Raw genomic sequence first — 27,658 nt, 5'->3', positions numbered from 1 at the left:
AAGCCCCCTCCTGCTGAGGGAGGGCTTTGCACCAAATGTGTGTCTGTGCCGCCATAAAATCAGCTTACGGGCCGAAACCCGGTGGACATGGTTGTGGAAATCCGAACCCTCACGATGCAGTCAGCCGAGCTTTCCGATCACGGCATCGACCCAACACTGTATTGGCACCTTTCAGGAATGGCGCTAAACCAAGGCTCCCATCTGCCCTCTCAGGCGGACGTAAAAGAAAGACTTGCATTTATATAGCGCCTTTCACAACCGCAGGACGATCCAAAGCGCTTTACAGCCCATGAAGTACTTTTTGAAGTGTAGTCACTGTTGTAATGTGGGAAACGCAGCAGCCAGTTTGTGCACAGCAAGCTCCCACAAACAGCAATGTGATAGTGACCAGATAATCTGTTTTTGTGATGTTGATTGAGGGATAAATATTGGCCCCAGGACATCAGGGAGAACTCCCCTGCTCTTCTTCAAAATAGTGCCATGGGATCTTTTACACAGAGCAGACAGGGCCTCGGTTTAGCATCTCATTCGAAAGACGACACCTCCGACAGTGCAGCGCTCTCTCAGCACTGCACTGGGAGTCTCAGCCGAGATTTATGTGCTCGAGTTCCTGGAGTGGGACTTGAACCCACAGCCTTCTGACTCAGAGGCGAGGGTGCTGCCCACTGAGCCGCGGCTGTCACTTTAATCAATCCTACCGTCACTATTTCAAAGGGCGAGTTCTTCCCCGGTGTCCTGGGCCAATATGTATCCCTCAAGCAACATCGCGAGGAAAACAGATTATCTGGTCATTTAACACAGATTTCTTTTTGATGGGAGCTTGCTGAGCGCAAATTGGCTGCCGCGTTTCCCACATTACAACAGTGACTACACTCCAGAAGGGACTTCATTGGCTGTAAAGCGCTTTGGGACGTCCTGAGGTTGTGAAATGTGCTATAGAAATGCAAGTTCTTTCTTGTTGTTGGCTTCTGATGCTAATGTTGGTTGCCTGTACTGGAGAGTGTTCTGCCCCCTCCTGCAATAACACCGCTCACTCGGGATGGACAGAGCAAAGCCAAAGATACAAAACCTCCTAAAGATCAGTCCATGCCACAACTGTAACAACAACTTAAATTTTGACAGCGCCTTTAAAGCAGTAAAACGTCCCAAGACGCTTCACAGGAGCGACTACCAGACAAAATTCAACACCGAACCACATAGGGAGACATTAGGACAGGTCTCCTTGAACCTCTCTGCCTCTCTCTCCTTTTTTAAGACTCTCCTTAGGAGGAGAGAGAGGGGGGAGAGGTTTAGGGAGAGAATTCCAGAGCTTGGGGCCTAGGCAGCTGAAGGTACGGCCACCGACAGAGTGATGGAAATCGCGGATGGGCAAGAGTCTACAATTGGTGGAACGCAGAGGTCTCGGAGGACTGCAGGCACCGTTCCGGTTATTTTTTTTTGGGTGCACGGTCCATTCAGTACATGCACATTTTCCCCACCGAAAGGCCGGTGAGCCAGCTGCATGGGAGGTCGGGAGAGCCTGAAGGGAACACTGGCTGGAGGAGGGTACGGGGATCATCATCATCATAGACGGTCCCTCGTGTCGAGGATGACTTGCTTCCAGGCCAAAAAGGGATGAGTTCACAGGTGTTTCAATGAAGGACATAACAGTCCAGGTTCCGAACGACATCCTGAAGGGTGGAAGATGCCTGTGCGTGGATTTTTTTGACGTGGGGTGACCGTTGCACACCAGCCACCACACGGGCTTGACAGAGCTAGGTCTTGGTCCAGTGGTAAGGGTTACCCAGGACGACTGGAGACCAGCTCTGCTGCACGGACCTCGTGCGCCCACATATCGCAGTGTGGGCTGGGCCCGTGCTGCCCCTGGGCCCTCGCCTCTTCTGGGCCCCGAACTCACGGCTCTCCTGGGCCCCTGACCCAGCACGGCGGCCCCGACCTGCAAGGACCATCAGCAGTTCAAGGTGCAGCGCGAGCCGGCTGTGAAGCGGGCGACTGGATTGGACGTCACCATGACCCAGGTCGGTGATTGGAGCGCGGGCAGGTGCAGCAGGAGTGGCGAGGTCGGGGCGCCGGAGCGGCGAGAGACCGTGGAGCGACGCGATCGATTGGGGAGAGAGGGAGCGGGCCACCTGGCTGCAGAGGGATGTGAAGACGAGGGCGAGAGTTTTAAATCGGCGGCGACCCATTAAAGCGCTGGTTATTAGGGGACTCCATCAGCGGGGCGTGACCCGCGATTGAGCAAACCTGATGACGGCCTCCTCCATCACCAGGCCAACTGAGGAGAGCTCGCGGGCTCCAATGTGGGCCGTGATTATCTGGATGGCCGAGCGTGTCATTGGCTGGCCAAAGGTCTTCGCAAAATTTCAGGAGCCGGACTGCACTGGGAGCAAAGGTCAAGGTTCAGATCTGAAATCCATCGGTGATTTTCTCAGCGTCTCCCAGGCTGTGACCCAGTGAACTGCGTAAATGCCCGTTAACACCTGCTGCTCATGTCATTAAGAAATGCCACAGGGCTTGGGCAGTGTCACGCTGCTGGTCAGTCCCATTAACTTCAGACAACTGGAAGCCGTGGCTTTCTCTGCACAGAGGTCCCAGAGAATGCCGGGGATACACGCCAGCTTCATCGGTGTCTCGGAGAGAAAGGGCAGGTTAAATGTTTCGGTGTCAGCTGTGCCTCACTGAGCAGCACTCGCACGCCTCTGGGTCACTGAAGGTTGTGGGTTCAAGTCCCCCACTCCTGGGACTCCAGCACAAAAGTCCACAAAAGACACTCCTGGTGCAGTGCTGAGGGAGCGCTGCACTGTCGGAACTGCCGTCTTGCGGATGAGACGTTAAACCGAGGCCCCGTCTGCTCTCTCAGCTGGACCCCAAGATCCCATGGCCACTATTTTGAAGAAGGGCAGGGAGGAGGTCCCCAGTGTCCTGAGGCCAATATTTATCCCTCAACCAACATCACCAAAACAGATTATCTGGTCATTATCACAGCGCTGATTGTGGGAACTTGCTGTACACAAATTTGCAGCTGTGTTTCCTACATTACAACAGTGACTACACTTCAAAAAGTACTTAATTGGCTGTAAAGTGCTTTGGGACATCCGGTGGTCGTGAAACATAGAGACATAGAAAATAGGTGCAAGAGCAGGCCATTCGGCCCTTCGAGCCTGCACCACCATTCAATAAGATCATGGCTGATCATGCAACTTCAGTACCCCATTCCTGCTTTCACTCCATACCCCTTGATCCCTTTAGCCGTAAGGGCCACATCGAACTCCGTTTTGAATATATCCAACGAACTGGCCTCAACAACTTTCTGTGGTAGAGAATTCCACAGGTTCACAACTCTCTGGGTGAAAAAGTTTCTCCTATATAAATGAAAGTTCTTTTCTTCTTTCCCTCCCAGACAATTGGCTTAATATTTAACGTATACATTTTTCAAACATTTTGGAAAAGAACATAAGAACATAAGAATTAGGAACAGGAGTAGGCCATCTAGCCCCTCGAGCCTGCTCCGCCATTCAATAAGATCATGGCTGATCTGGCCGTGGACTCAGCTCCACTTACCCGCCCGCTCCCCATAGCTTGTGGTGTACTATGCATTACAAAAGCTGATCCACCATTTATACTTGTGTGCACTGAAAACAATTCACCTTTGGGTTCAACCCAAATGTCAACAATTTGCATTTAGATAGCCCCTTTCATGAAGTAAAAAAGCCCAAGGCACTTCACAGGAGCATTATCATAAATTGCCACCGAACCACGCGATATTACGGCAGCTGACCAAAAGCTTGGTCAAAGAGGTAAGTTTTAAGGAGTCTCTTAAAGGAGAGAGAGGTCGAGAGGTGGAGAGGTTTAGGGAGGAAGTTCCAGAGCTTGGGGCCCAGGCAACTGAAGGCACGGCCGCCAATAAGAAAGAAAGGCTTGCATTTATATAACGCCTTTCATGATCACCTGACATCTCAAAGCGCTTTACAGCCAATGAAGTACTGTTTAAAGTGCAGTCATTGTTGTAATGTCGGAAATGTGGCAGCCAATTTATGCACAGCAAGCTCCCACAGTAACATGATAATGACCAGATAATCTGTTTTAGTGATGTTGATTGAAGGATAAATATTAACCAGGACACCAGGGATAACTCCCCTGCTATTCATCAAAATAGTGCCATGGGATCTTTTATGGCCACCTGAGAGGGCAGACAGGATCTCGGTTTAATGTCTCATCTGCAAGACGGCCCCTCCGACAGTGCGGTGCTCCCTCAGTACTGCCCCCCGACAGTGCGGTGCTCCCTCAGTACTGCCCCCCGACAGTGCAGCGCTCCCTCAGTACTGCCCCTCCGAAAATGCGGTGCTCCCTCAATACTGCCCCTCCAACAATGCGCTGCTCCCTCAGTACTGCCCCTCCGACAGTGCGGTGCTCCCTCAGAACTGCCCCTCCGACAGTGCGGTGCTCCTTCTGTACTGCCCTCCGACAGTGCGGTGCTCCCTCAGAACTGCCCCTCCGACAGTGCGGTGCTCCCTCAGTACTGCCCCCCGACAGTGCAGCACTCCCTCAGTACTGCCCCTCCGACAATGTGGTGCTCCTTCAGTACTGCCCCTCCGACAGTGCAGCACTCCCTCAGTACTGCCCCTCTGACAGTGCAGCACTCCCTCAGTACTGCCCACCGACAGTGCTGCACTCCCTCAGTACTGCCCCTCCGACAGTGCAGCATTCCCTCAGTACTGCCCCTCCAACAGTACAGCGCTCCCTCAGTACTGCCTCTCCGACAATGTGGTGCTCCCTAGGTACTGCACTGGAGAGTCAGCCTAGATTTTAATGCTCAAGTCTTGGGAGAGTGCTTGAACACACAACCTTTTGACAATGGTAGAGTGAAGGAAATCAGTGATGCACAACAGCCCAAATTGGAGGAATGCAGATACATCGCCATCCTTCCACCACTTGTGATGTCTTGGTGGATTTATCCAGCGAGTCGTTGAGCTACACAGAACTGGCATCCCTGAGCCAACTGGCCTCATCGCTCGGAGGCTGGGGAGAGGGGGCGAAGGAGGGACTGGGCTCGTGCTGTCATCCTCATCTGGTCTAGTCCCCCTTGCTGGAAAGGTGAGGATGTGGGAGGGAAGGTGGGGGGGGTGCCTAGGATGAACTATGATGCCCCCACCAACGCACTGTCGAATAGCCCGGCGACACTCACGCCTGAAAATAATGGTCACGTGGCTCGGGCAGCTGAAGGTCGGCGGGTGGGGGGGTGGGGGGGTGGGGGGTCCCATGTTTGTTTGACATTCGAAAACCAGCGAGGGAAATCAATGTCAAGGGTGAGAGGCAAGTGTGTCTCACCTCCTGACTCCCCAAAGCCTTTCCACTATCTACAAGGCACAAGTCAGGAGTCTGATGGAATACTCTCCACTTGCCTGGATGAGTGCAGCTCCAACAACACTCAAGAAGCTCAACGCCATCCAGGACAAAGCAGCCCACTTGATTGGCACCCCATTCACCACCTTCAACATTCACTCCCTCCACCACCGGCGCACCGTGGCTGCAGTGTGTACCATCTACAAGATGCACTGCAGCAACTCGCCAAGGCTTCTTCGGCAGCACCTCCCAAACCCGCGACCTCTACCGCCTAGAAGGACAAGGGCAGCAGGCGTATGGGAACACCGTCACCTCCACGTTCCCCTCCAAGTTACACACCATCCTGACTTGGAAATATATCGGCTGTTCCTTCATCGTCGCTGGGTCAAAATCCTGGAACTCCCTCCCTAACAGCACTGTGGGAGCACCTTCACCACACGGACTGCAGCGATTCAAGAAGGCGGCTCACCACCTTCTCAAGGGGCAATTAGGGATGGGCAATAAATGCCGGCCTTGCCAGCGACACCTACATCCCGAGAACGAATTTTTAAAAATAGTGGGGATCGAACTACCTCAAATAAAAGACAGACGCAAAAACCTGCCCATGCTAAATACGTGCAGAAACAATTGGCTTTTGTCCTCAAACCCAGTTGTTCGCCCTTCTTAAACACTGTCTCACTCCGCCACTGCCTGGGCCTCTCAGCCACAACCGAGAGCCGCCCTGAACTTCTTTATTCACACCTGCTTAATCCAGCTTTCACACAAATTGTGAAAAGGCCTGTGGGCCAACCAAGATGGATGGTGGAAGCTGAGTATGTTCGAGAGGTGGGGGTGGGGGGAGGGGAGGCGAGGGGAGAGCCAGGGGGTCGAAGGGTCAAAGTGCCACTAGATCTCATTAACCGCATCAGTCACCACCACGGTCACATCGAGGGGTCACCTCGGCTAGGAAGCTCGGCTACATGACAATAATCTCAAATACCCAGCAAGCGCTTTACACGTCGTGAGTTTAGAAAAAAAGAACTTGCATTCCCACAGCGCCTTTCATGACCTCAGTATGTTCTGAAGTGCCGCACAGCCAGTTTGCGCACAGCCAGTTTGCGCACAGCAAGCTCCCATAAACAGCAATTGTGATCATGACCAGAAAATCTGGTTTAGGTGTGGGTTGAGAGATTAAAGCTAGCCTAGGACACTGGGGAGAACTCCCATGCTCTGCTTCGAAATACTGGCCGTGGGATCTTTCTACGTCAACCTGAACAACAGTTTAGATTAAGGGCAGGATCCAACAATTAAAAGGTAAGACTCGGACTGAGATCGGGAGATTCTTCCCCACACAGAGAGTGATCTGCACCTGGAGAGGACTCCCGATCGTGCAGGCAAAGAGCCTGGAATCATTCAAGAACCAATTGGATACGGCGATGGAAGGGATTCATTGTCTCTCTAGATGGATGACTCAAGATGGGCCGAATGGCTTCCCTCGCCTGTAATTATTTTGAGATATTAGGACATCCTTCCTAAAGTTTAGATCAACTAACTCAGCAGTGACCAGGGGTGGACCTGGAATCTTCAGATCCATATGGTTTGCCCAGCACACGGACTGCAGCGGTTCAAGAAGGCGGCTCACCACCACCTTCTCAAGAGGCAATTAGGGATGGGCAATAAATGTCGGCCTTACCAGCGACGCCCACATCCTGAGAATGAAAAGAATGACTTGGTCTGCTCAGCAGGTTGTCAGTGTGACAATGAGACCAGCCGGGAGTGGTAATATCATCGCCAAGGAAGCTATTCCTGAGTTTTGGGGTTGATTCCTGATAAATCTTTTGACCACTCAACTTATTTCTTCTTCATCAAAATGAAGCTAGATTTGAATTTACTCCTAAAGTGCAGATGATTAAAGAAAGAAATTACTTGCATTTATCATCATCATCACAGGCAGTCCCTCGGAATCAAGGAAGACTTGTTTCCACTCTTAGCATGAGTTCTTAGGTGACTGAACAGTCCAATACGAGAACCACTGTCTCTGTCACAGGTGGGACAGACAGTGGTTGAAGGGAAGGGGTGGATGGGGAGCCTGGTTTGCCGCACGCTCCTTCCGCTGCCTATGCTTGGTTTCTGCATGCTCTCAGCGACGAGACTCGAGGTGCTCAGCGCCCTCCCGGATGCACTTCCACCACTTAGGGCGGTCTTTGGCCAGGGACTCCCATCAGTGGGGATGTCGCACTTTATCAGGGAGGTTTTGAGGGTGCCCTTGTAACGTTTCCGCTGCCCACCTTTGGCTCGTTTGCCGTGGACGAGTTCCGAGTAGAGCGCTTGCTTTGGGAGTCTCGTGTTTGGCATGCGGACTATGTGGCCGGCCCAGCGGAGCTGATCAAGTGTGGTCAGTGCTTCAATGCTGGGGATGTTGGCCTGGTCGAGGACGCTAATGTTTGTGCATCTGTTCTCCCAGGGGATTTGTAGGATCTTGCGGAGACATCGTTGGTGGTATTTCTCCAGCGACTTGAGGTATCTACTGTACATGGTCCTTGTCTCTGAGCCATACAGGTGGGCGGGTATTACTACAGTCCTGTAGACCATGAGCTTGGTGACAGTTTTGAGGGCCTGGTCTTCAAACACTCTTTTCTTCAGGCGGCCGAAGGCTGCACTGGTGCACTGGAGGCAGTGTTGGATCTCGTCGGCAATGCCTGCTCTTGTTGATAGGAGGCTCCCGAGATAGGGGAAGTGGTCCACATTGTCCAGGGCCGCACCGTGGATCTTGATGTTTGGGGACAGTGCTGTGTGGCAAGGACATGTTAGTGGAGGACCTCTGTCTTACTGATGTTTAGCATAAGGCCCATGCTTTCATACACCTCGGTAAATACTTGCATTTATATAGCGCCTTTCACAACCACCGGGCATCTCAAAGCGGTTTGCAGACAATGAAGTACTTTTGGAGTGCAGTCACTTTTGTAATGTAGGAAATGCGGCAGCCACTTTGTGCACAGCAAATTCCCACAAACAGCAATGTGATAATGACCAGATAATCTGTTTATTTGTGATGTTGGTTGAGGGATAAATATTGGCCCCAGGACACCGGGGGTAACTCCCCTGCTCTTCTTCAAAATAGTGGCTGTGGGATCTTTTATGTTTACCTCTGAGAGCAGACGGGGCCTCGGTTTAACATCTCATCTGAAAGACGGCATCTCCGACAGTGTGGCGCTCCCTCAGTACTGTGCCTCCGACAGTGCGGCGCTCCCTCGGTACTGCCCCTCTGACAGAGCAGCACTCCCTCAGTACTGCCCCTCTGACAGTGCAGCACTCCCTCAGTACTGCTTCTCTGACAGTGCAGCACTCCCTCAGTACTGCCTCTCTGACAGTGCAGCACTCCTTCAGTACTGCTCCTCTGACAGTGCAGCACTCCCTCAGTACTGCCTCTCTGACAGTGCAGCACTCCCTCAACACTGCCCCTCCGACAGTGCGGCGCTCCCTCAGTGCTGCCCCTCCGACAGTGTGGCACACCCTCAGTAGTGGCCCTCCCACAATGCGGCGCTCCCTCAGTACTGCCCCTCCGACAGTGTGGCACTGCCTCATAGTGCCCCTCCGACAGTGCGGTGCTCCCTCAGTACTGCCCCTCCGACAGTGTGGCACTGCCTCATAGTGCCCCTCCGACAGTGCGGTGCTCCCTCAGTACTGCCCCTCCAACAGTGCAGCGCTCCCTCAGTACTGCACTGGAGTGCCTGCCGGGATTTTTGTGCTCAAGTCTCTGGCATGGGACTTGAACCCACAACCTTCTGACTCAGAGACAAGGGTGCCACCCACTGAGGTGAGGTCATTTACTTCTGTGCAGTTAAATACTTTCAACTGTGCTTTGTGGCTGACAACGCGTCATGAAATTCTGTTGAAAGATTTACGGGTTATGGTCACCACTGCAGTTGCAGCTTGCCGTTTAACGACCATTCGCGATGAGCGGGTTACCGATTTAACTGGATTACGAATGGCATCTGGCAGTGGGCTTCACACAACAGCTGCAACAAAGCCACAACTGCCCATCTCTGCGAGCGGCACCGAATCGTGACGGAACACACGCCACGGCAATTGTCACTGCCGCTGGGTTATTGGGTGAGGTGTCAGGCGGAAGGGAAAGGAAACCAGCTGAAAAACACTCACCGCGATAGGAATTGGAGAGAACCGTGAGGAATGATAAACAGGACATCAGACCATCGGAATGGGAGGAGGCGGATTGGCTCCTGGAACCTGTTCCGCCATTCTATTGGATCACTGAGTATCATTATTTCATCTACTTGGTTCCTCAACCCGTAACATTTTATACAGACCGTGGATAGATCGTTCTGTCCCTGCATTTGGCCCGAGGGGGTGGTACGATCACTGGGGCGGGGGCATTTATAGAGGTGTGTTCCTCCATGATTCAATACTCCCGTGGATGAATCGTGGAAATCACGCCTATGAAGCTAATACCCGTTACACTGCCCCGCATGACCCGGGGGTACGGGAGAGCGAGCAGACATGCACTGGCTTGTTCCTGCCCTCTCCGCACTGGATTATTTTTACATAAGAACAGAGGAGGCCATTCAGCCCCTCGAGCCTGTTCAATTGGATCGTGGTTGATTTGTATCTTAACTCCATCTACCCATCTTGGTTCCGTAACCCTTAATACCCTTTGCCTAAAAAAAAATCGATCTCTCTCAGTTTTGAAATTATCAATTGACCCCCCAGCCTCCACAGCTTTTTGGGGGAAGAGAGTTCCAGATTCCCACTGCCCTTTGTGTGACAAAGTGCTTCCTGACATCACCCCTGAACGGCCTGGCTCGAATTTTAAGATGACGCCCCCCTTGTTCTGTACTCCCCCCACCGGAGGGAATAGTTTCTCTCGCTCTACCCTATCGAATCCTTTAATCATCGTAAACACCTCGATTAAATCCTCCTCAATCTTCTACACTCGAGGGAACACATTCCGTGTAACCTGCCCTCGTAATTTTATCCCCGGTATCGTTCTGGTGAACCTGTCCGAGACCGATATATCCTCCCTGGGGCGGGGCCCAGAACTGGACACAGTTACTCCCCATAGGGGTTTGACCAGAGCTCTGTACAGCTGCAACATAACTTCCACCCCTCTGTATTCCAGCTCCCGACATAAAGGCCAACATTCTATTAGCCTTTTCAATTATTTTTTGTACCTGTCCATAAGCTTTTAGTGAAAGCTTTAGGAAGTGCTTAAAATGACAGTGCGCAACTATTAACAACATACACTTCATTTATTCATCTGATGTTGGTCTGTCTGTCATTTTAAGACAGGCGCTAATGTTTATTTTAAATGTGTTAGCTTCGCCACTACAATCACAAAGAATGCAAAGTCGTACAAATGTGTTTAGTTATTTTGGGCTGACGCTCCCAGTGCGACGCTGTCAGAGGTCTCGTTTTTTGGATGAGATTTTGGCCCCGTCTGCTCTCTCGGGTAAAAGATCCTACGGCACTATCTCGAAGCAGGGCAGGGGGAGTTCTCCCCGATGTCCTGGGGCCAATATTTATCCCTCAACCAACATCACTAAAAAACAGATTATCTGGTCGTTTATCACGCTGCTGTTTGTGGGAGCTTGCTGTGCACAAATTGACTGCCGCGTTTCCTACATTACAACAATGACTACACTTTGAAAAAAAAAGCACTTTATTGGCTGTAAAGCGCCTCGGTGGCGTGAAAGGCGCTATATAAATGCAAGTTCTTTCTTTAATATCACAAAAAAATATATCATTTTTAAGCTAAATGTCTTTTAGCAACAGCCTTAGGCCCGACTTTTATTGACATTCCCTTCCTTCACTGAATGTCAGTGTTTCATATTTCTTTGAGGATACAAATCAGAGATATTCCCTTAACAATCAGCGCCCGACAATGTTGTAATTAGGCAACTGGTTCCATCCAGACCCGTGTTGCCCAATACTGTAGCAGCTAGCCACATGTGGCTAATTGAGAATCCAGATGTGGTTAATTGCAATCCTGATTAGTAAATAATAAATGAGTAACGAGACACTGCCGTTGGTCACGTGCCCTCAATGTATTCATTTTCGCAGGACATGATTGTGTGAACTTTAACCCTTTTGCACGGTTGTTGATAGAATGGTAAGATGGAAAGCAGAGTGTGCGATGGGGTTTTATTGATCGATGTGAGGCCTTTACTCTGTTCGTCACTGAATGGTGGTACCCACCCGTTGAGTAAGTTTACACGCATGTCGTGCTGCGTTTCCCCAAGCCGCGCGGCCCCGCGAATGTCTGTCGATCCCTCGTGGCCCAAGACCAGCATTCGCAACGTGAAATTTCACACGGGTGCGCAACTTTGAATGAGCCCCGTATCCCGTTAAAGGGACAGCCTGCAAGAATTTGAAATTAGGGGGGACATTGGGGGTCGTGAACATTTTCTACCTGTGTTGTGTGTGACTCATTCTCGACTAAGATTAGTGCACATGGCTAAAATGGTGGTGCTGTAGGTTCACCTGGGGCTGGCCAGCGATTTCTGTTGGATGATATTGATTCGGACTGCACAAGGCAGGCAGTCAGCAAGATGCAGTCTGCAAACCAAGCTTCACTTCCTGACCTAAACCGCCATTAAACTATTCCTTTTTCATTCAAGCTTCGACTTGGCTGAAACTTTTAAAAGTTGAAAATAAGAAAATTATGTGCTCAAGAAACTGAACGCTTTTGGAAAGATAAACCCACCTACCCACCTTCTCCCCATATCCCTCAACCCCACTTACCCACCTTCTCCCCCTATTCCCCAACCCCACCTACCCACCTTCTCCCCATATCCCCCAACCCCACCGACTCACCTTCTCCCCATATCCCCCAACCACACCTACCCACCTTCTCCCCATATCCCCCAACCCCACCTACCCACCTTCTCCCCATATCCCTCAACCCCACCTACCCACCTTCTCCCCATATCCCCCAACCCCACCTACCCACCTTCTCCCCATATCCCCAAACCCCACCTACCCACCTTCTCCCCATATCCCTCAACCCCACCGACCCACCTTCTCCCCATATCCCCCAACCCCACCGACCCACCTTCTCCCCATATCCCCCAACCCCACCTACCCACCTTCTCCCCATATCCCCCAACCCCACCTACCCACCTTCTCCCCATATCTCCCAACCCCACCTACCCACCTTCTCCCCATATCTCCCAACCCCACCTACCCACCTTCTCCCCATATCCCCCAACCCCACCTACCCACCTTCTCCCCATATCCCCCAACCCCACCTACCCACCTTCTCCCCATATCCCCCAACCCCACCTACCCACCTTCTCCCCATATCCCTCAGTCCCATCTACCCACCTTCTCCCCATATCCCCAACCCCACCTACCCACCTTCTCCCCATATCCCCAACCCCACCTACCCACCTTCTCCCCATATCCCCCAACCCCACCTACCCACCTTCTCCCCCTATCCCCCAACCCCACCTACCCACCTTCTCCCCATATCCCCCAACCCCACCTACCCACCTTCTCCCCATATCCCCCAACCCCACCTACCCACCTTCTCCCCATATCCCCCAACCCCACCTACCCACCTTCTCCCCATATCCCCCAACCCCACCTACCCACCTTCTCCCCATATCCCCCAACCCCACCTACCCACCTTCTCCCCATATTCCCCAACCCCACCTACCCACCTTCTCCCCATATCCCCCAACCCCACCTACCCACCTTCTCCCCATATCCCCCAACCCCACCTACCCACCTTCTCCCCATATCACCCAACCCCACCTACCCACCTTCTCCCCATATCCCCCAACCCCACCTACCCACCTTTTCCTCTATCCCTCAATCCCCTCCTCCCTCTCTTCTCGCTCCAGGAACACATCTAAATAGTTCTTGATTGGTTTTACCCAGTCCGCTCCAGTGCCGTTCCCTGGTAACCTATGCCACAGATCTCTTACACTTTGGGTGACCTTCCTTCTTGCTCCTAACTTCCTCATTAAAAAAAAATCACAGAAAATTGCTGCAAAAACAGCCAGTTGCTCAGCGTAGCGGGAGAAAGCGCTCAGGTCAACAATTGTGGGGCAGCCCCTTCTTAATGTTTAATTTACGTCCCCGGGGATTCAAACCCTTCACCTCCGTGAACAGCTTCTCGGGATAGAGTTCCCTTCCTGATCTCGGAAACTTTGACTGCTGGCGTTCATTGAGGGTACTGGTGATTTAATGTCACCCAGTTAGTTACTGGCTTTCATTTCAGTCAGGCTTCCCTTGGTCTGCGCTTTCTGTTGTAGCCTCGGAGATAATTGAGCTGCTGGTACGGTTGGCCGATTAATTCAGCTTTGGAGAGGCATTAAAAGAAATAGAAAGAACTTACATTTCTATAGCGGCTTTCATCACCTCAGGCCCCAAAACACTTTACAGCCAATCAAGTACTTCCGAAGTGTAGTTGCTGCAGCAGCCAATTTGCGCACAGCAAGCTCCCACAAACAGCAATGAGATACATGACCAGATCATCTGTGTATAGTGATGTGGGTTGAGGGATAAATATTGGTCCCAGGACACCGGGGAGAGCTCCCCTTTGCTCTTCTGTGAAATAGTGGCCGTGGAATCTTTAACGTCCACCTGAGAGAGCAGACCGGGGCCTCGGTTCAATGTCTCATCCGAAAGCCGGCGTCTCAGACAGTGCAGCACTCCCTCAGCACTGCACTGGGAGAGTCAGCCTCGGACTAACGCTCGGGTCCGTGGAGCGGGACTCGAATGCACGACCTTTGAGACTCAGAGGCCAGAATGTTGCAACAAATAGTGACAAAGGTTAATGGAATGGCCTTTACCTTAAGGGGACTGGAATACGATGGGGTGGAAGTTATGCTACAGATGTAGGGGAAGGAGGGATGAGGACAGGTGGGTGTTTGCACTGGATAGTGATCAGGAGCAAGGACCCTGGCTGAGTATTTTCAGCTCTGTAATACAGGGGCCGATTCTAACACTGCTGTTACCACACTAGCCGTATTGGCAGGGGCCCAAGAATCCAGCTGGGAGGCCTTCTCCAACCATAACATCCCAGAACGAGGTGGCCCCTTTAAGAGATGGTGTGTTCGGGAAGGGCACGCAGGTCGATGTATTGAGTTTATTTCTCGCCCCCTTCACGAAAATACAAACAGAATTGCTGGGCTCACTGGAGGATTGACTTGTGCTGAACTTGTTAAGTGGACGGACCTCCGCTGGGAGTCAGGTCGGATCGTGTTTGCAGGAAGGGGGGATCGAGGATTATATTTCTAGTGGTGGGGGGGGGGGGGGGCTGCGGGAAGGGGGGAGGACACACACACCAAGCAGTCGTGGCGCCAACGCGTTCAAGGAACAGAAGGGGCCATGTGGGCTCGAGGAAGGCCGAGGCTGCCTCTGATCTCGCCTGCGTCACTCGATACCCCCAGGGACCCAGCCACAGCCCCGGGTGTTAAATACATGGACAGCAGCTTGATCTATCGACTGAACCGGTTGGGGCTGGGGGAGGGTGGCGGGGGGGGGGCGGGTGTAAGGATTGGTTGGCTGTTTGGACTTCGATGTTAACTCATTTAAAATGAACGCAGTCCCTCGGTAATTCTGTGCCTCTTCTGTACGGGCAGAGTGCTCAAATGGGGTGTTGAATGCTACACAGTGGTTAGGAGACTCACTGGTGGGGCGGGGGGGGCAGGGGTCAAAGGGCACGTGACAAACCTATCAGCTTTCCTGTTCATTTAAGGCCAAAAAAATAACTGAAAATAAAGCAGAGAGACGCCTCCAGCTTGTCTGGCACTGAACCGCTCCTCTCATTGTACAATGAGGGGACGAGGCACTGAGTCACTTGTCTGGGGCTTATTTGCTGGGCTGATGAGAAACCATCTTGAATCGGGGCCGTGAAGCAATTGGAATTCTTCATCTATGGGCAAGCTTTGGCTCGTTCTCACTCCACCGGCCCCTCTCACTGTGAAAGGGAAAACCCCCTGCCTCAGTTATCGTGTCAGCTGTGGCTCAGTGGCCAGGCACCCTCACCTCTGAGTCAGAAGGTCGTGGGTTCAAAGTCCCACTCCAGGGACTTGAGCATAAAAATCCAGGCTGACACTCCCAGTGCCAGTGCTGAGGGAGTGCTGCACTGTCGGAGGTGCCGTCTTTCGGATGAGACGTTAAACCGAGGCCCCGTCTGCCCTCTCAGGTGGACATAAAAGATCCCATGGCCACTATTTCGAAGAAGGGCAGGGGAGTTATCTCTGGTGTCCTGGGGCCAATATTTATCCCGCAATCAACATAACAAAAAAACAGATTATCTGGTCATTATCACATTGCTGTTTGTGGGAGCTTGCTGTGTGCAAATTGGCTGCTGTGTTTCCCACATTACAACAGTGACTGCACATCAAAAGTACTTTGTTGGCTGTAAAGCGCTTTGAGACGTCCGGTGGTCGTGGAAATGCAAGTTTTTCTTTCAGATTGTGGCTGTGTCCCTAAATTATACTCCTGATCCACTCTTCAAATAAAAATTAACCTGGTCTTTGGATTGCTTGCAATCCCCTCTCCTTATGACTTTATCTGGCTTACGCAATCCCATGTCAAGGAGTAGCTCAGGTTGCAGCAAATATCAACATCCCAAGGGGAAATATTAAAGAGATTCAGGGTATCCATCTTATCCTACTGATGGGACAGCAGATTTGACCCCGCTCTTCAGTTTTCCTGCCTCGTTGACCAGGTGAAATCCCCTGCGCGTCTTCCAAATAGTGCCATTGGATTGAGGGATATGGGGAGAAGGTGGGTAGGTGGGGTTGGGGGATATGGGGAGAAGGTGGGGTTGGGAGGTACGGGGGAGGGTGGGCTTGGCGGGTATGGGGGACAGTGGGGTTAGGGGGTCTGGGGACGTTGGTGTTGGGGGTTATGGGGGACGGTGGGGTTGGGGGGTATGGGGAAGGTGGGGTTAGGGGGTCTGGGGGAAGGTGGGGTTAGGGGGTATGGGGGACGGTGGGGTTGGAGGGTATGGGGAGGGTGTGGTTGAAGGGTATGGGGAGGGTGGTGTTAGGGGGTGTGGGGAGGGTGGGGTTGGAGGGTATGGGGAGGGTGGGGTTGGGGGGTATGGGGAGGGTGGGGTTAGGGGGTATGGGGACGGTGGGGTTGGGAGGTGTGGGGGAGGGTGGGGTTGAGGGGTATGGGGAGAAGGTGGGGTTAGGGGGTATGGGGGACGGTGGGGTTGGGGGGCGTGGGGGAGGGTGGGGTTGGGGGATATGGGGAGGGTGGGGTTAGGGGGTATGGGGGACGGTGGGGTTGGAGGGTATGGGGAGGGTGTGGTTGAAGGGTATGGGGAAGGTGGGGTTAGGGTGTGTGGGGGTGGGTGGGGTTGGGGAGTATGGGGAGGGTGTGGTTGGAGGGTATGGGGAGGGTGGGGTTAGGGGGTATGGGGAGGGTGGGGTTGGGGGGTATGGGGAGGGTGGGGTTGGGGGGTATGGGGAGGGTAGGTGGATGCCGATTATCTATGTAAAAAGGAAGGCATCTAAGCAACTATGTTCTTTGCTTTTGAAAGAATTGATGGTCTCTGCCACCAACAATAGTTTAAAGAAATTTCTAATCGCCCACTCTCCTTCGTGTGAGCATCATAGATTTGTGCCCTCTCGTTACCGTCTCAGCCGGGGAAGCAATTAATCGCCGGTGACGTGAGCTCAGCTCCAGATTATTTCCCGTGCCATTCTCCTGAAACTTCGGGCAGGCCTCTTGCAGGCCGGCTTCAAGTATCCCGGACACCTCCCAACCTTCTCCACACGCACCGTTATTGCCATGGTGACCCTCAGCAAACACAGCAGCCAATGTTAAGCACAGAAAGATCCCAGAACCAGCACCGAAATGAGACGACCCGGTTTTGAATCTGCTTGGCGGAGACGTTTGCTCCGGGAGGGAACGCCGGTCTGTGCTCCGGGAGAGCGTGCCCCCCCCCCAGACCTCCTCCCCTTGCTCTTCAAGTAAGCGTCACGGGATCTTTTGCACCCACCGCCTCCAGCAAAGAGGCGCTGCCCCTTTAAGAGTCGAGGGTCCGCAGAGAAAACGGCAATATTCAGACCTCCCCCCCCCCCGCACCAAGCAAAAACAGAGCATACTTGATCAGCTGCAGCTGAGAAAAGGCATTAAAATAACATAAACTGGGAAGGCGGTGTCAGGTTGGATGGCGAGCTGTTTTAAGAACAGCGCCTTTTGCGACTGCCTTCTCTCAGATTTCACTGACCCCTCTCTGATCGCGTCTACTGTGTCCCAGCGCCGAGACCCGCTCTTATTATTTTTGCAATTTTCCCCCATATCGGGCTTGGGCTGACCCTCGACCTCCCACCAGCTGCAGCAGCTACAGCTCGAAGCCACCAGGCTGGCCCACCCCAAGCTTTTGATTTATCGAAAAGCGCTGTCGGAAATGCCAGTGGAAATTGGATCGGGTATCGGGGACACGGAGAGTGGAGGGAGGCGGGGGTTGGGGGGTGGGAGGGTGGAAAGGGAGGCTTGTGTGCTGGGGGCGTTGCGGGGAGCAGGTGAGGCAAATTCCTCTCCATCATTCACAGAAAGAGAAAGGCACTTGGAAAAGGCGACTCTATTAATCTGCAACGAGGCCTGTCAAGCGGAGAGCAGAGTTTATGTCAGAAGGACAGAGGCAAAGTCACACGTGCAGCGAGGCGAGGGGGGGCCAAACAGCCCCTCGAGCCTGTTCCCCCTATGCAATCAGATCGTGGCTGATCTGTAACCTCAGCCTCGTTTAACCGCCTTTGCTCCATAATCTTGATACCTCATACCCAACAAAAATCTAAACACCGTCACACTCACGGGGACCCCCTGTAAATACCATCATACTCCCGGAGACCCTCTGTAAATACCATCACACTCCCGGGGACATCCCTGTAAATACGGACACACTCCCAGGGACCCCCTGTAAATACTGACACACTCCCGGAGACCCTCTGTAAATACCATCACACTCCCGGGGACCACCTGTAAATACGGACACACTCCCGGGGACCCCCTGTAAATACTGACACACTCCCGGGACTCCCCTGTAAATACTGACACACTCCCGGGACCCCCCCCGTAAATACTGACACACTCCCGGGACTCCCCTGTAAATACTGACACACTCCCGGGGACCCCCTGTAAATACGGACACACTCCCGGGGACCCCCTGTAAATACGGACACACTCCCAGGGACCCCCTGTAAATACTGACACACTCCCGGGACTCCCCTGTAAATACTGACACACTCCCAGGGACCCCCTGTAAATACCATCACACTCCCGGGGACCCCCTGTAAATACTGGCACACTCCCAGGGACCCCCTGTAAATACTGACACACTGCCGGGGACCCCCTGTAAATACCTTTGCACTCCCTGGGACCCCCTGTAAATAATGTGTCAGTATTTACAGGGGGTCCCAGGGAGTGTAATGGTATTTACAGGGGTCCCCGTGAGTGAGTCGGTATTTACAGAGCTCACAGGGCGTGTGTCTGTATTTGCAAGGGATCCCCAGGAGTGTGTCGGTAATTATAGGGGGTCCCTGGGAGTGTGTCAGTAATTACAGGGGGTCCCTGGGACCGTGTCCGTATTTACAGGGGGTCCCCGGGAGAGTGACGATATTTAAAGGGGGTCCCCTGTAAATACCGTCACACTCCTGGGGACCCCTGTAAATACCGTCACATTCTCAGGGACTCCCTGTAATACTGACACACTCCCAGGGACCCCCGTAAATACCATCACTCTCCCAGGGACCCCCTGTAATACTGACACACTCCCGAGGATCCCGTGTAAATACTGACACACTCCCAGGGACCCCCTGTAAATACAGACACACTCCTAGGGACCCCACTGTAAATACTGACACACACCTAGGGACCCCCTGTAAATACTGACACACTCCCGAGGAACCCCTGTAAATACAGACACACTCCCAGGGAGCCCCTGTAAATACAGACACACTCCCGGGGACCCCCTGTAAATACAGACGCACTCCCGAGGACCCCTGTAAATATTGACACACTCCTGGGGATCCCTGTAAATAGTAACACACTCCCAGAGACCCCTGTAAATATTGACACTCTCCCAGAGACCCCCTGTAAATATTGACACCCTCCCGGGGACCCCTGTAAATACCGACACACGTCCAGAGACCATACGCAAGACAGCACAAGGCACCCAAAGGGAAAAGCATTGCAGAAGGACTTTGTATTAACGTACACCATCAGAAACAAGGAGCTAGCAAGCCAACAAGTACTGCAAGGTGCACAAACTCCACAGCCTTCGCGGACCTCCATGAGGCTGGGACACAGCTAAGCCACAGAGCGTTTCAGGGGCAATAATCCCCTCCCCCATATTTGGGACAATGCATTTGGCGACCACACCAGGACTGAAGGTCCATTGTCCAATCACACCGCTGCGGGGAGAAACGCAGCACCAACAACAACAACCACCACACACGCTGTACAACCGGCGATCGTCACGCGGCCAGGTACTTACAGGCCACCTCCAGCGAGGCGTTGTGGCTGACGGCCTCCCCCAGGTAGTTGCGGGCCACGCAGACATAGCTTCCCTCGTCGGGCTTGCTCCTGCGGCCGTGCACGATGCGCAGGAAGAACAAGGAGCCACTCGGCAGCAGCATGCGGTGGGAGCGGGGGTCGTCCTTGTCCGTCTCCACCCGCTCCCCGTCCTTGTACCACTCGACAGTCGGGCTGGGTCTCCCCTCCGCCTTGCAGTTCAGGGTGGCCGGCTCCCCCTTGGACACGGTCAGGTCGGACGGGTGTTCCGCGATCCGAGGCGGGAAATCCTCCTGACGGAGACGGGATCCTGAGAGAGAGAAGGAGAGAGAGAATGTAATTACGTTTACAGGACGTCCAGTGCTTAGGATATGTTAAAATATCTTAAACCTATATAGAACCTTGGTTAGAACACAGTTAGAGTACTGTGCACAGTATCCATGTTACAGAAAGGATCTAGAGACACTGGAAAAGCTGCAACAAAGATATACCAGAATGATGCCAGAATTGAGAGGTTATACACATCAGCAAAGACTGGACAGGCTGGGGCCCTTTTCTCTAGAGAAGAGAAATCTGAGCAGACTTGAAGGACAAGGGCAGCAGGCGCATGGAAACACCATCACCTCCACGTTCCCCTCCGAGTCACACACCATCCTGACTTGGAAATTCATCGTCGCTGGGTCAAAATCCTGGAACTCCCTCCCTAACAGCACTGTGGGAGCACCTTCACCACACGGACTGCAGCGGTTCAAGAAGGCGGCTCACCACCACCTTCTCAAGGGGCAATTAGGGATGGGCAATAAATACCGGCCAGCGACGCCCACATCCCGTGAATGAATTTTAAAAAGTGACCCGATAGAGGTCTTTAAAAATGATGTAAGGGTTCACCAAGTTAGACGCAGAGAAGATGTTTCCACTTATGGGGAGAGCAGAACTAGGGGCCATCAATATAAGGCAGTCACTGATAAATCCAATGCGGAATTCAGGAGAAACCTCTTTAACCAGAGAGTGGTGAGAATGTGGAACTCGCTGCCACAGGGAGGGGTTGAGTTGAATAGTATCGATACATTTAAGGGGAAGCTGGATAAACACACAAGGGAGAAAGGAATAGAAGGTATGGTGATGGGCTGAGATGAAGAGGGGTGGGAGGAGGTTCATGTGGAACATAAACACCGGGCAGGGAGCGGTTGGGCCAAATGGCCTGTTTCTGTGCTGTAAATACGATGTAACCATGCAGTTCAGAAAAGGTGGCACTAAATCACTGAGGAAGTAAAATGGAGGGGGCGGGGCTGGAGGGGGGAGGGGGGATTGCAGGCCGGTTGGAGGGGGGGGGCGCGGGAGGTTGGAGGGGGTGTTGGGGGGACGGGAGGGTTGGAGGGGTGGATGGAGGGGCGCTTTGGAGGGGGGTTGGGTGGGCTGGAGAAGAGGTTGGGTCGGGGTTGGAGGGGCGGTGGGTCGGAGGGTTCGAGGTCTTCATGTGTACGACCATTCACACACACCGTCTCTGAGCTCCATGATTCTCCCATGGTATGGTGACAGAGAAGGGAACACTACTTCACCTTCTATAGAACTGTCCAAAAGCTTTGCAATGATTTGCTCTGGAGCTAACTGCTGATGCCGAGAAAACACTGCAGCCATTTAAATTCTTGAGATGAGGGCTAGACTGGCAAGGCAGTATTTATTACCCATCCCTTGGTGCCCTAAGAAACAGTAAGAGTCAGTCACGTTGGTTTGGGACAGGAGTCACACATAGGCGCAGATCAGGTTAAGGTCAGCAGGCTCCCTTCCCTGAAGGGCATGAGTGAACCAGTTGGGTTTTTATGACAGTGTTCACGGTCATAATCCACAAATGACCAGATTAATTGAATTTAATTGCACAATGTACCACTGTGGGATTTGAACTCCTGACCTCGAGATCAGCACCATAAACTCTCGGCTAGCGTGTCTCTAATGAGATGAGCAATTGGCTGATCTGTTTCTTGACAATGTTCACTGGCTACCTTAGTGCAGTGACTATGTTACTGGACGAATAATCCAGGGAACGTGAGTTCAATTCACACCCTGGCAGTTGGTAGAATTTGAATTCAGTTTTTTAAAAATCTGAAAATAAAAAGCCCGTGTCAGTAAAAGTGTCCGTGAAGCTGTCGGATTGTCATAAAAACCCAGCTGGTTCACTGATGTCCCTTTGGGAAAGGAAACCGGCCGTCCTTACCCGATCTGGGCCTACATGCGACTCCAGGGAGCGCCGCACTATTGGAGGGGCAGTACTGAGGGAGCGCTGCACTGTGGGAGGGGCAGGACTGAGTGAGCACTGCACTGTCGGAGGGGCAGTAGCGAGGGAGTGCCGCATTGTCGGAGGGGCAGTACTGATGGAGCGCTGCACTGTTGGAGTGGCAGTACTGAGGGAGCGCTGCACTGTGGGAGGGGCAGGACTGAGGGAGTGCTGCAATGCTGGAGGGGCAGTACTGAGGGAGGGCTGTACTGTCGATTCGACAGTACTGAGGGAGTGCTGCACTGTCGGAGGGGGCAGTACTGAGGGAGCGCCGCACTGTTGGAGGGGCAGTACTGAAGGAGCACTGCACTGTCGGAGGGGCAGTACTGAAGGAGCAGTGCACTGTCGGAGGGGCAGTACTGAGGGAGCATCGCACTGTCGGAGGGGCAGTACTGAAGGAGCACTGCACTGTCCCAGATGCCATATTTTGGATGAGACGTTAAAACCGAGGCCCCGTCCGTCCCTCAGATGGACATAAAAGATCGAACTGTTACTATTGGAAGCAGAGGAAACATAGAAACATAGGGTGAGTTCTCCTGGTATCCTAGCAAATATTTATCCCTCGACCATCAAAACTAAATGCAGATGATCTGGTCATTATTACATTGCGGATTGTGGGAGCTTGCTGTGCACAAATTGTCTGCCGGACATCCCTACATTACAACAGTGACCACACTTCAAGAAAGTTCTTCACTGGCCGTAAAGGTGCCATATAAATGTAAATCTTTCTTCCTTATGGCGCAACTGTGTGATAACTGTCCCTTCAACATACTCTTTGACTATTTCTTTAAGGAGTCCCGCATGCAGCATTTTTAAACAAGGACATCAGATTTTAAACTCCAACTTCTATTTAAATCAGGTTCCATCAGTACCAGAAGATCACTCGTTAAACCCCTTCAGAGCAAGGGAGAAAGTCACGCATAATGACCTCACTGCCATCATCTCATTAACTGGCTGCTTCAGCTCTCGCAATGATTAAATGAAAGCAGCCTTATCTGCTTCAGCCTGTACCTGCAAACGCATCGCGTCCAACTGCTCATAATTGGCCTCAAGAACATCAAATTAAAGGGAGCCTGGTCTTCACGGAATGACTGTCAGAAATTGTGTTTGTGGAACTACTGCAATTGTCCCCCTCCTCCTCACCCCCAGAACGTCAGACTGGGATCTGCCAAACTCAGTCCTGCGCAATCCTCTGTATCAATAGGGCTGTTTTGATAGAATTAGGAGCAGGTGGAGGCCATACGGCCCCTCGAGCCTGCTCCGGGACCATGCAAGAAAGATCACGGCTGATCTTCGACCTCAATTACACTTTCCCGCCCGATCCCCAAATCCCTTGATTCCCCTAGAGTCGAAAAAATCTATCGATCTCGGCCTTGAATATACTCAAATACTCAGCAACCACAGCCCTCTGGGGCAGAGAATTCCAAAGATTCACCACCCTCTGAGAGAAGAAATACCTCCTCATCTCAGTCCTAAATGGCCGACCCCTTATCCTGAGACTGTGACCCCTGGTTCGAGACTCCTCAGCCCGGGGGAAATAACCTCTCAGCATCATTTTGGTATTTTGGAACATTCTGCACATCCATTTTCCATCAAAATGAAAGAGTTTTTCAGGAAGCGTCAAGTTAGATAGGCTCAGGGGTAAATGCTTGGTCCAAACAGACCAGGCAGGCCTTGTGCATAGAACCTTACAGCATACAAGGCACCCATTCGGTCCATCTACCTGTGCCGGCTCTTTGAAAGAGCTCTCCAATTAGTCCCACTTCACATTGCCCAGGAAAGGTTATCCCCTTCATTCTTTGGTTTGTGGAGAGCTTTTTTGCTCTATATTCAGGGGTCACTGTCAAATTCCTGCTCCTTGCAACAAAACCCCTTCATGACCTCACTGCAAAGTGCCTCCTTCATCCCCAGGTCCCACCCCTGCCCTTCACAATCATTCTCACCCACCTCCCTCTGCTCCACCGAGGTGTCTGGAGCTTCAACTATCGTGGCTCAGCACTCTGCTGCTCTCCCCCTAGTCCCCACCCCTCTCCTCAAAAGCATCCTCAGAACCAACCTCTTCGATTTCAGTTTGTAAAAAAAGAAAGGACTTGCATTCCTATAGCACCTTTCACAACCTCAGGATGTCCCAAATTTAATGAAGTATTAACCGAGTGAACCTTCCCTGAACTGCCTCCAAAGCAAGTATATCGTTTCTTAAATATGGAAAACAAAACTGTATGCAGGGGGTTGGGCCTTCTCGTCGAGTTCTTTTGATACAACTGAGTGAGTTGCTAGAAAGACTTGCATTTATATAGAAATACAGAAACATAGAAAATAGGTGCAGGAGTAGGCCATTCGGCCCCTCGAGCCTGCACCACCCTTCAATAAGATCATGGCTGATCATTCACCTCAGTACCCCTTTCCTGCTTTCTCTCCATACCCCTTGATCCCTTTAGCCGTAAGGGCCATATCTAACTCCCTCTTGAATATATCCACTGAACTGGCATCAACAACTCTCTGCGGTAGGGAATTCCACAGGTTAACAACTCTCTGAGTGAAGAAGTTTCTCCTCATCTCAGTCCTAAATGTCTTACCCCTTATCCTTAGACTGTGTCCCCTGGTTCTGGACTTCCCCAACATCGGGAACATTCTTCCTGCATCTAACCTGCCCAGTCCCGTCAGAATTTTATATGTTTCTATGAGATCCCCTCTCATCTTTCTAAACTCCAGCGAATAAAGGCCCAGTTGGTCCAGTCTCTCCTCAAATGGCAGTCCCGCATTCGGGAATCAGTCTGGTGAACTTTCGCTGCACTCCCTCAATAGCAAGAACGTCCTTCCTCAGATTAGGAGACCAAAACTGAACACAATATTCCAGGTGGGGCCTTTCACGACCACAGGATGTCCCAAAGCACGTTACAGCCAATTAAATACTTTTTGAAGTGTTATCACTGTTATAATGTGGGAAATGCGGTGGCCAATTTGCGCACAGCAAGCTTCCACAAACAGCAGTGTGATAATGACCATATAATCTGTTTTTATGTTATGTTGATTGAAGGATAAATATTGGCTCCAGGACACCGGGGAGAACTCCCCTGCTCTTCTTCGAAATAGTGGCCGTGGGATCTTTCATGTCCACCTGAGAGAGCAGTCGGGGCCTTGGTTTAACGTCTCATCCGAGAGACAGCACCTCCGACAGTGCAGCGCTCCCTCAGCACTGCACTGGAATGTCAGCCTGGATTTTGTGCTCAAGTTCCTGGAGTGGGACTTGAACCCACAACCTTCTGACTCAGAGGCGAGAGTGCTGCCCACTGAGCCACGGCTGACACCTTCAATGACCTTTTCCCCATACCTGTCCGGTGTCAGAATTACTCCCTCCACTCCAATACAGTAAAAGCAGCAGATAAATGTTTTTTTTTTCCCAATTGGCCCTGGGCTAAGAAGAGGAACAGATGAAGCCAGTAACCCCTCCTAAAAAAGTGTACATGTGTGGACATTTTTTGTTTATGGGATGTGGGCGTCGCTGGCAAGCTGATATTTATTGCCCATCCCTAACAGCCCCTTTGAGAAGGTGATGGTGAGCTGCCTTCTTGAACCACAGAGGGCAGTTAAGAGTCAACCACAGTGCTGTGGGTCTGGAGTCACATATCGGCCAGACCGGGTAAGGGCAGCAAATTTCCTTTCGTAAAGGACATTAGTGAGCCAGATGGGTTTTTACGACGATCCAATAATTTCATGGTCACCATTACTAATACTAATTTTTTTATTCCAAATTTATTTAATTAACTGAATTTAACTTCACCAGCTGCAGTGGTGGGATTTGAATTCGTGTCTCTGGTTCATTAGTCAAGGCCTCTGGATTACTAGTTGTGTAAAGTAACCACTATGCTACAGTGCCTCTTATCACCAGGTGAAGACAGGGTCCGGTGAGGTGAAAATTGGGTTTTCCCATGATTCCCTCCATCATCATAGGCAGTCCCTCGAATTCGAGGATGACTTGCTTCCACTCTAAAAGTGAGTTCTCAGGTGACTGAATAGTCCAATACGGGAATTACAGTCTCTGTCACAGGTGGGACAGACAGTGGTTGAAGGAAAGGGTGGGTGGGGAGTCTGGTTTGCCACACGCTCCTTCCGCTGCCTGCGCTTGCTTTCTGCATGCTCTCGGCGACGAGACTCGAGGTGCTCAGCGCCCTCCCGGATGCACTTCCTCCACTTAGGGCGGTCTTTGGCCAGGGACTCCCAGGTGTCGGTGGGGTTGTTGCATTTTATCAAGGAGGCTTTGAGGGTGTCCTTGAAACGTTTCCTCTGTCCACCTGGGGCTTGCTTGCCATGTACGAGTTCCGAGTAGAGCGCTTGCTTTGGGAGTCTTGTGTCAGGCATGCGAACAATGTGGCCCGCCCAGCGGAGCTGGTCGAGTGTGGTCAGTGCTTCGATGCTGGGGTTGTTGGCCTGGTCGAGGACGCTGACGTTGGTGCGTCTGTCCTCCCAGGGGATTTGCAGGATCTTGCGGAGACATCGTTGGTGGTATTTCTCCAGTAATTTGAGGTGTCTACTATATATGGTCCATGTCACTGAGCTATACAGGAGGGCGGGTATCACTACAGCCCTGTAGACCATGAGCTTGGTGGCAGATTTGAGGGCCTGATCTTCGAACACTCTTTTCCTCGGGCTCAGGTTGATTACCCAACCAAACCTGGAGACCTTGCGTGGATAAAGACTTGAAGCAGGGGTAAGATACAATACGAGAGAGCAGGGAGAGTGGGCTGCTCTAGCAGAGAGCTGGATGGGCCGAATGTGCTGCAAACCATCTATGGTGTGGACTCGAATGGCCACTCGGGTGAACGACCAGAGGCTCTGAATATGCCCATGGAACCCCGTGTCCGAGTGATTGTGAGAGGAGATGACAAAGATCGAGGGGAGAGAGGATATACGGAAAAGAAAATGAGAGGTTGGGCGGTGTGGCACGGCACAGCAGTGGAACAATGTCAAACCGTTCATTAGGAATTTATATTCCATTCCAGCTACTCAATTCATTCAGAATGGATAAACACTCTATGCTTCTTCAAATCATTTTGAGATTGCGAGACACTTTAAATTGAACTCAGTGTGGGTTAAGCAGCTTGATCGGGTAAATGCCCGTCTAGTCATTATGTGAAAGAGCTGAGGAAAACCTATTTGGGCAATTTTAAGACGCATTTTCGCACGCTGCTTTAATTGAAACTGTGTAGAAGTTAATCTGCCTCAATGAATATAAAATAGAGACTGTGGGATAGGACAGGGGAAGATCAGTGAGAAATACGGTGAGTCAACGAACGGTAAATGAAACCAAGCAAGGGTGTCCTTGCTCGGTTTTAAGAGCAGAAGAATTAGGAGTAGGAGTAGGCCATATGGCCCCTTGAGCCTGCTCCGCCATTCAATAAGATCATGGCTGATCTTCGACCTCAACCTCACTTCCCGCCCAATCCCCATATCTCTTAATTCCTCTCAGTGTCCAAAAATCTATCGATCTCTGTCTTGAATATACTCAATGACTGAGCCTCCACAGCCCTCTGGGGCAGAGAATTCCAAAGATTCACCACCCTCTGA

The 27,658-nt window shown here is 51.9% G+C and overlaps 1 protein-coding gene across 5 annotated transcripts in view; it reads right to left on the bottom strand.

Moving 5' to 3' along the window:
* Nucleotides 1–27,658, bottom strand: part of robo2 (roundabout, axon guidance receptor, homolog 2 (Drosophila)) — a 790,970-nt gene that overhangs the window by 675,678 nt on the left and 87,634 nt on the right. For all 5 annotated transcript variants that reach the window (XM_070893255.1, XM_070893256.1, XM_070893258.1 and 2 more), the window contains exon 2: nt 19,805–20,131. In XM_070893255.1, coding sequence (XP_070749356.1) covers nt 19,805–20,131 — 327 coding nt within the window. The remainder of the gene's footprint in view (nt 1–19,804; nt 20,132–27,658) is intronic.

This window comes from Pristiophorus japonicus, chromosome 11, assembly GCF_044704955.1.
Source record: "Pristiophorus japonicus isolate sPriJap1 chromosome 11, sPriJap1.hap1, whole genome shotgun sequence".
NCBI lineage: Eukaryota > Metazoa > Chordata > Chondrichthyes > Pristiophoridae > Pristiophorus > Pristiophorus japonicus.
Note: the sequence above shows the minus strand (reverse complement) of the source record. Positions and strands in the feature narration are given on the sequence as shown.